The sequence below is a fragment of the Antrostomus carolinensis genome, unplaced genomic scaffold, assembly GCF_000700745.2.
Source record: "Antrostomus carolinensis isolate BGI_N321 unplaced genomic scaffold, ASM70074v2 scaffold31944, whole genome shotgun sequence".
Lineage (NCBI taxonomy): Eukaryota > Metazoa > Chordata > Aves > Caprimulgiformes > Caprimulgidae > Antrostomus > Antrostomus carolinensis.
Genome location: NW_010310664.1, coordinates 82694 through 91943, shown reverse-complemented (window position 1 = coordinate 91943; position 9250 = coordinate 82694). Strand labels below are relative to the sequence as shown.

General features: G+C 43.0%; 1 protein-coding gene across 1 annotated transcript in view; it reads left to right on the top strand.

Annotated features, from left to right (window-relative positions):
• The first annotated feature begins 4596 nt into the window (after positions 1-4596).
• Positions 4597-9250, top strand: part of LOC104523802 (tyrosine 3-monooxygenase) — a 31449-nt gene continuing 26795 nt past the window's right edge. The window contains exons 1-3 of the mRNA XM_010166496.1: positions 4597-4791; positions 5712-5886; positions 9146-9234. Coding sequence (XP_010164798.1) covers positions 4597-4791; positions 5712-5886; positions 9146-9234 — 459 coding nt within the window. The remainder of the gene's footprint in view (positions 4792-5711; positions 5887-9145; positions 9235-9250) is intronic.

Genomic DNA, 9250 nt, shown 5'->3' with positions numbered 1-9250 from the left:
CAGCTAAATGCCCACCTGCACTGGTCCACATTGTATAATGCCTACGTGTAGCTCCCTAGTTGAAGGAGGAAGATCAGCACTTGTACATTGGAACAGAATGGAGTAAAGCAAAGCAGAATAGTATTTCCAACTTGAAACAATTCTACATCATGATACTGACATGATTGAAGAGTCACTTTTCTGTTAGAAAGTCCAAAGATGGAGGGGATTTGAAGGTCCACAAGTCTCACACCTACTACTGTACTACTCCTGTATTTATAGTTTGAAAGCAATGGAGTTTTAATGTAAGCACCATCCCTTAGGAAGATAGAAAGTACAGCTGTTTCCATTATATTTATGATGGGTAATAACATTAATTTAAGCATACCAGCTGGAACCCTTTTCAATAGACATACACTTATGCAAAATGGTATAATTTTGGTGCTTTGAAGTAAGCTTTTTTATCTCTGTATCTTTTTTCTTCCTTTTTTTTTTTTTTTTTTTTTTCTTATGAAAATGTCTGTGTAAATCTTTCAGTCTTGCTTGGTATGTATTTTCAGTGTGAAAGTAGCCCATATTTTTCTCTCTTAATGTAATAGGACCCATAAAGTAACTGTGTATCATAAAAAGACAATTTCATCTCAAGGGTGAAGTCTTTCAAAGCAATCCTTGGACAGCTTTCCAAACTCCTTTGCTGCTGGCTGTTGTTACGAGTGACAGCAGCAGCAAATTGGTAGTGATATTGAGGACCCAGGATTCATGGTTGTCTTTTATGTGCAAGTGGAATGGTTAAAGAGCATTGATGCCACATGTCTGATGCTGTGTCACTTAATGCAGTTTTAAATGATCAAAACTCCAGCTAAAACAGCATAACATAGCTGTTCAACAAAGCTGAGAAATAAGAAAGTAGATTTTCTTGCAGAACAAATTAGCTTGTGCATATGTGCTTTAAATAGTACAAGGAAGTTGCATTTTAAATAGTGCTTCTTAATAGATGACTTCCAATTTCCACAATAAAGAAAATTAAAGTTGTGTAGCAAACTGGCCAGTTATCTGGCTAGTGTAACTCCTCTTTGTAAGGTAACCACACAGGTCAATCAGAACTATATACCCAGGTCGGGAGAAATGTCCATTTGAGGTGGGTTCCAACACTGTTGCCCTGGTTGAGTATCACTCCTCCAGCTAAGAGCATAAAACTGATTAAAATAAAGATAATCTCTCGAGGTATGTAATTACCTATAAATGTACAGCAAAGCCTTGATTACTCTACCTTTGCATACTCTGCACATCTTTGTATACTACTCTGGCTAACCTACCCCAAACTACTCTTTTAAGTAAGCATCCTCTCTTCTATCCCACTATGATCACATTTTTTGATGTCCCCATCTCCAGCACCGTTTTGGGTGACCAAAGTAGTCCTTTCATGAGGCACTTTTCCTTTGCAGGTGACCTTGACCAAGGTCAGTGATGGTGATGGAGGGGGGAGTTGTCAACACGGGTTACACAGGAAGGTGGTCTTCTCTGGGTGTCTTAAGATGCCTACATATGACAGCAGCCTTGAAGTAGGAATGATTTATTCCCCAAAGGACGTAGAAATTTTTGAAAAAAAGAGGACCCCACAGGAGTGCATTTTTTTAAAGCCTGTCTCTTCACTGCTTCAAACCATTCTGGCAATTGGCAGAGAAGACTTTTTCATATTCAAATATAACCCTTTAAACTATCACAAATAAACAGAAATATTAATGCTGCATCCATCTCAAATGAATAGCACTGTGATCATACAGGATATTTGCAATGGGAACAGATAAAAAATGGGCAGGTTGTTTCTGGCAATCAGCCATGGCCTTTTAAAGCACCCACCCCAGAGGCTGCATGAGGTGGGGTCAGCCTACTCTTAGGGTGGGAGCACAACAGCTGCAGGGACAAGCTGCCTGTCCCCATGGGAAAGGATGACATGCTGTGCTCTAGCCCTTGTCCAGCCCTTTAAACTGCAGCACCCAGCCTGAGGCCTCTCCTCCTGTGCTCCTAGAGGTCCCCCAAAATGCTGAAAACAGGACTCTGGGATGTCTCTGCAGAGCTAACTTACACCATGACACCATGGGTGAGGCCTTCTTCAGCCTGCCTCAAGCATGGATTCAAGATGATATTGGACTGTCCCCTGGCTGGGCAAGAACATTTCACCACCTGAAGTGCCAGGGCTCTCTGTGGTGATTTCGCAGTGGGCTTCAAACATGTGCTGTAAGCTCTGCCTATGCTGCTTCAACTATCACACTGGCTGATAAGTCCAATCTGGCTCTATGAAGAAACCTCAGTTCATACACAGATCCATGATTGGTGCTGTACAGACATGTAGAGATGGGACTCTGACACTAGAGCATAAAGACAACCATAGGAGCCTAATGTCCTTGCTCTGTCTGTATTTGTGACTGGGGGCTTAAACATTCATCTGGAGTCCTACGGCTTTCAACCACATGTCCACGTGTAGCTGGAGTAGGAGACCTTGTGCCTTTTGTTGTTTGTGCCATGCCCGTGGCCTGGATTTGGGGATGCATGCACCCACCCTTCATGGAAAAGGCCCAGTTTGGACTCGGATAATCAGAATCAGCTCAGCTTGGTCTCCTGTGCCCAGCCATCACTGCTGGGAGAATAGTTTCACAGAATCATAGAATCATTTTGCTTGGAAAAGACCTTTAAGACCATTGAGTACACCCATAAACCTAACACTGACAAGTCCACCACTAAACCATGTCCCTAAGCACCACATCTACACATCTTTTAAACACCTCCAGGAATGGTGACTCCACCACTTCCCTGGGCAGCCTGTTCCAATTCTTGACAACCCTTCCGGTGAATAAATTTTTCTGAATAACCAATCCAAACCTCCCCTGGTGCAACCTGAGTCCCTTTGCTCTTCTCCTATAGCTTGTTACTTGGGAGAAGAGACCAACACTCACCTCACTACAACCTCCTTTCAGGTAGTTGTAGAGAGTGACAAGGTCTCCTCTCAGCTTCCTTTTCTCTAGTGTAAACAACCCCAGTTCCCTCAGCTGCTCCTGATAAGACTTGTGCTCCAGACCTTCACCAGCTTCTTTGCCCTTTGGACACACTCCAGCACCTCAATGTCTTTCTTGTAGTGAGTGGCCCAAAACTGAACACACTTTCTCCACCTTAATGCCCACTTACTTTCCCGGCGCCCAGTTCAGTTGGCAGCTGCAATTCAGCCTCCCCTGCAGCGTGCCCTTGCACTCCCGGAGTCCGCTGGGACATGAGCCGGGCTGGGGGCGGCCCGCGGGCAGAGAGTGCCGCTGGCCGGAGCCGGGCCGGCTTCAGCACCGCGGACAGCGGCCCGCCCTGACCGCGGACGCCCCTTCCCGGGCTGGCACTTACCGCGTTCGGCAAAGCCCGAGGTCTGGATGGGCTGACGGTCTTCAGCCCTGCCTCCTGGGCACGGTGCTCCAAAACTCTCCTTGGGTTTTCTGTCTCAGCCAGGCAGTAGATGGAGTAATCGAGAGCTTCCCAGTGCGCTGTCTTGGGCCAAGAGAACACACATACTGTCATGGTCTCTGGAGAACAAAATTTGGTTGCACTATCTTTAACTTCCTTGGCCAGGGAAGTTAAACTGTGGTGTGTGACCCAGCCAGGATCAGCTAGCAGGCATATCAGAAATGGCTTCATCTGTAAAGGGAGGACAGAGAAGTAGTCTCTGTGGGCCTGCAAGATGACATTCACAGGGGTTCCAGTACACTATAAGTTGGGGTATGAAGGTATGAGTGCTAATACCCAGAAAAATGTTTGTGGATGTTGAGGGATGCCATACTTTGGCAGGAGCAGAGCTGAATTCCCCTTGAGCTTGCCCTGCCAGCTATGAGAAGGGTGTGACCCTGGACTTTTTGAGTGTCTACTTCACTGGAGATAAAATAATGACAGAAACAAGTTCCAACACAGGTACTTAGCCTGGAGGCAGCAGTCAGCTCTTGTAGGGCTAGGGTAGAACAGGTCAGATCCTGTGCTCAGGAAAATCTTAGAAGTAGGCAATGAACTTTGTCCCTGGCTCAGGTGTCTCTGGAACTCCCACAATTGTGTCTGTGCAGAGGGGGCATAATTTGGATTGGGCTAGGGTTTGCGGGAGGATACTTTGGTTTCCTGGGGGCATTGTCAATGCAGAGAGGGTCCCAGTAAGATAAGAGAGGGTGGGGAAGAAGGGCAATCTCAGATATTGTGTAGGGCAGTCCAGACTGGGCAACGTAAATGGGCCTCAGGTTAATTGCCTCTCTACAAATGAACCCATCTCCAGGTTTGGATGGCTCGCAGACATCTTCAAACAGAGCAAGAAGGGCTGTGCTTTGAAGTTCCCCAGAGAAGGAGGGTTATTTTGGGCTCTTGCGCATATCCTACGCAGGCCGTTTCCCTTGATGTGTTTGGCATGACCAACATAAATATCCCTACACTTAGCACAGTAGCAACCAGCTTGCTTTATTGCCCTCTGGCAGCTCTGATCTCACCACCCACGTATACGCACTGCATCTGCAGTCCCACCACATCCTCTGGGAGAAGCACTCATTCTCAAGCAGTTTCTACTCAACATCTGGCAATTGCAATCCACTCCCCTGTCTCTCAATGAAGACTGACTTGGCAGGGATCTCAGGCCAAAAGGAAGAGGCCAGCAAGGAGAAGATGTGTGGCAAAGAGTCACTGAACAGGCAAGACAGCCTGGACTCCAACAGGGAGGATGGCAGAGCCACTCTCATCCTAACCCTCACCCTCTGCAATGTGAGGAAGATTGAGCTTTCTAAGGCAGCCAAAGTCTTTGAGGTACAGACCTCACTGTTCCCTTCCTCCACTGAGCCCTTTCTTCTGTCCCTATCACCCTCACCTCTCCTAGTTTGCATCTCTCCTTCTCTGAACCTTCTCCTGCTCCCTGCCTGGCTTATGCCTCCATCTGCCTTCCCTGTTCCTCATTGTCCCTGTTTTGCTACAGCTGCTCAGAGAGGTTGGCTGGTGTCTCCAGGTGAAGGAGAGTGCTCTGGAGGGAGGGAGCAGCTGGACATAGTCATTAAGAAGAATCATCATTTTATATAAGGGCTGTTTAGAGCAGATACCAATCTATTATTTCCTTCTAGTAGTTGTGGTGGCCAGCCGTGACTAAACAACAAGCCAGCATTTCAAGCACTTAAATTGTGGGGATGTTAGAAGCCAATGAATTTCCTCTGCATATTTGGCAGGAGATAGAGAGAATACAAGAGCTGTAAAACACACAGGCATTATATATTCTGGGCACTTGAAGTATCCCTACCAGGTGCTCACTCTCATCTGTGAAAATGAATAACTCAAAAAGCAAAGTATTATATTTGTTACTTATTTTTAATTGTTTGCAATTATGTAATGATTATGGTGTTATTATACATCAATAGACCTGCTTTCATTCTGACAGGTTTTTAAGAGTTACACAGCTACTCATTTGTTATTCCTGCACAGATGAAATGCTACAGTCAACAGTATCTTATCTTTAATTTCCATCTCTCTCTACCTAATTCTACAGTGTTTAATCTTTAGCTCTGCCTGTATTTTAGCTCCTTCTAAACTGGGCATTACTAGGCTTTGTTGATGAACATGCACTCCTTGCTAAGACCTCTTCTAATCACCTTTAAAAGACATTGTAGAAGTTTATCTAGACTTACCTGGATATTCAGTCTTTGGAGAAGCTTCATCATATGAACATCTGGTTCTTTCAGATGCTTGAAACTCATATCCATCACTTTGAAACCAGACGAGCCAAAAAGCCCAAGAACTCTGCTGATGATCTTGACGTTTTTGTTGAATGTGAAGTTCACAGTGCTGATGTTAGTATCCTTATCACTTCCTTAAAGAGAGTATCAGAGGATGTGAAAACTAGCAGAGAAGACAAAGGTAAGAAATGTATGCATCTGTTAGTGCTGTTTTGTTTCTTTTTAGAGTAACTTTTTTAGCATTAGCTTCATAATAGTAATTTAATTAGTCAGGAAAGCAGGTGAGCATGCATTCATTTTTCTTCACTGCATGACTGTTTTCCCTGAATTGGGACCATTCCTATTGGTATGGAAAGAGAGGCACTTTGTGACAGGCAGTGGAACTGAGGTGAGAAAAGTGTTCCAGCAAAAAGGGATATAAAAACAACAGAGCAAAAAAATAAGAAGCTGAGGAGAAACTGGAAACTCCTCAATGACAAGACTGTGGGCTGAGAGCTGAGAATTGTGCAGAGAACTGATCGCTCAGAGGTGAACACAGACACTTGATGGGAAAACAATGATATGGCAAGGAGTCTGAATGTTGAATTTGCTTGTAGTGTATCATATAGGTTTTGTTAAAAAGAAGCAGCAGCTGTCTGTTTATGGTGTTCACTACTGTCTGGGTCCAGTACTATTGTCTTTAGGAAGATTGCTTCTTCACCAAAAAGAGCTAAATGCAACCAGTTCAAAGAAGCTTTCAGAGTTCAAGAGGGAGAGACGGTCAGCAGAAAGCCTGCAAGGCAGGATGGGAGAACCAGGGGATGAGCTTTTGGTAGAGAGCAGATCCACTGACAAATCTGGAGTAAAAAAAGCATCAGTCATTTTCCCAGGCACCTGAAAAGCTTGTTTGGCAGCTGCGCATCTTCAAAGGTTGCATTTTAGGAACAGTATTTTACCTGGCAAAGTGCTGCAAGTGGCTACTCCACTGCCTGTGCTGTGTTTGAGTCACCATTCCTACCAGTCATCAGGATGGAAAGTGAGTTTGCCAGGCAGAAATCCCCAGAGCCCTTTTAGCTAATACTAACTGTTTGGACACCTATGGGTGTTGCTTGAAGTTCACCTTCAGGCTAGTGATGAGAGGCAGTCCATGCCAAGCTGTTCTTGGGGACTGTGGGGATATCAAAAGGGTATAAATCATCAGGGAAACTGGAGACCCAAAGAAGATTTCTTTATGAAAAGAAGCATTCTTTAAGATTTCCTTGTGAGTTGAGTGGTTTTTGCACAGAAGTCGCAGTTAGTTTCAGGTGTGGTAGGACTGTGCTCTGTGATAACAAGGGACTGTTAAAGTAGAGGAATCTTAGGGACAAAATTTTCTTTAAATTTTTCTTTTTCTTATGGTTTTGAACAGCAATCATAAAAGTAATCAGGCTTATTTTGTATTTAATGATGATAGAATTAATATAATTGGCATGCAAATAGTCAGCATCTTTCCATTTCTAAGTTAGCTCAGATTTACACACAGCACTCCTTAGTTTGTAAAGAGTCTTTTCCGTGTGTTTCAGACCTCAGAATTCAGTAGTGCCTTAAACAGTTCATTTGATTCCAAGAAAAAAAGAGTCAGAGAGTTGGTATTTGTGGCCCACAGAGACACCTTAAGTGTGGGCACCAGCAAGAACTATGGATTTAGAGGTTTTGGCTTTAAAGCTCTTTGCAGTTTTGGTCCTATTGAGGTGAACTCATGGGTGTTAAGGTGTCAGAGGACTCTCAGCTCAGCTAGCCCCTAGGTCTAATATTGGCTAGTGGCCCATTTTACTGGTGTATCTTACTGGAAGTGGCAGTGCATCTTATTGAAAGAAGCTAGCTGCAGCTTCCCTCTCTGTGGGGTTAGCAGATGCCTGTGAGAGCATATTGATAACTAGAAGATATCTAAGTTGTATAAACGTTCTAACTGGTCAGCAATTATTTTACTGGGAAGATGTAAAAAAATATGTTCTGGCTACCCTTGTCACCTGAGGCTCCAGTTCCTGGATTAATCTATTTTTTTTTTCCCACATGGACTTTTTTTTTTTTTTTGGAGGCAGGCAGACCTTCCCAGGCTGTTTGCTGAAGGGCAGTGATGAGACAATGCCCTGCCCATAGCAGTTTTCACCCAAATTAATTTGATATTCAGTTGAGAAAAGTAGTGGTTATCTCTGCTTCCATGAAACAGAGACAGATGCAGTCAAACTGGTATCTCTCAACACTACCTCATTTTATTGGCTGCATCTATCCCTGTGACCAAGCCAAGGGTTCTGCCACAGTCCTTCTGACGCTCTCCTTTAGCCTGTCTACCCTCTCACGGGACTCAGTAAGGGATAGGCAAGATGTGGGGCCATACACTGTAGGAGTTATGATCAGGTACCGGTTTTGAGGAGATATGGCCATAGATGGTAGAACAGACTTCTTACATGCAGAACCATTGGTAGAGACAAAGACAAAGGCTCAGAAAAAAATTCTGTAAGACACTGTCAGACTACTTTTTCTTCCTTCTTATCACAGAATTGGCCATAATTTCCTGAATGAACTAGAATTTCCCAACATCCGTGTGCATTTGTAACCTTGTACCTTTGTGAACTGGCTGCACCTGGGTGTAAGATAATAGGGGTAAAGCTAAATTTGCCATTCAGTACAGAGATGCCTGGTCTCTTGTCAAGTATGAGATTAAGGTGACCACAAACAGACCTTTTCTGAGCTCTAACACACTAAGTCTGATCACAGCATAAGTCTGGCCTCAGAAAGAAGTATCAACTTTGTCTTTTTTTAGGCTGTTTTTTTGTTGTTTTTTTTTGTGTTTTGTTTTTTTTTTTTTAATTCACTGGTTATAAATGCTGGCACTTAAACTAAAATGAGCACACTTTATTTTTATTTTTAGTCAGAAAAGGTCACCACTTCACGGAAAGGAAACTGTTTGGAAATTCAGCTAATGCTGAAAAAAATTTAAAATGAGCCAGAAGGAAAAAACTTGAAGTTATGATACTTCTTGCCTTTTGTTTCAAGAGATTTCATGTTTTCTTTTTAAAATTTTGTTTTCACTTTTAAAGGTATGAAAATTTAAGACTACTTTGTAGATATGATCAAAGTATTTTCTTAAATCCAAAATGTAGAAATAAATTTGCTGTGTTGTGTCAAACAGAACATCTCGTTTGACCTACAAGGAAATGATTTTACCTGTAAAAACTGTTTCTATTAATTAAAATTCATTTCTACTAATGAAACTAACTAGTTAGTTTCAGATCATTTTTCATCCAGTCTGCCAGTTTGGTCAGCAAATTAAATTACTGGCATATAGTGACATGTAGATGTGAATATTCTTAGATATAGATGAAAAGAAAACTCGTAATCTTCATCACAACTTTTACTTTATGTGTCTTTTAAAAATTATTTGATTCTATCTCATTTAACTCTTTCTGCTTTCTCTCCAGTGCCCTGGTTCCCCAGAAAAATCCAAGATCTGGACAAGTGTCACAATCTAATCACTAAGTATGATCCCAGTTTGGACCGTGGTCACCCTGTAAGTTTGACATCAC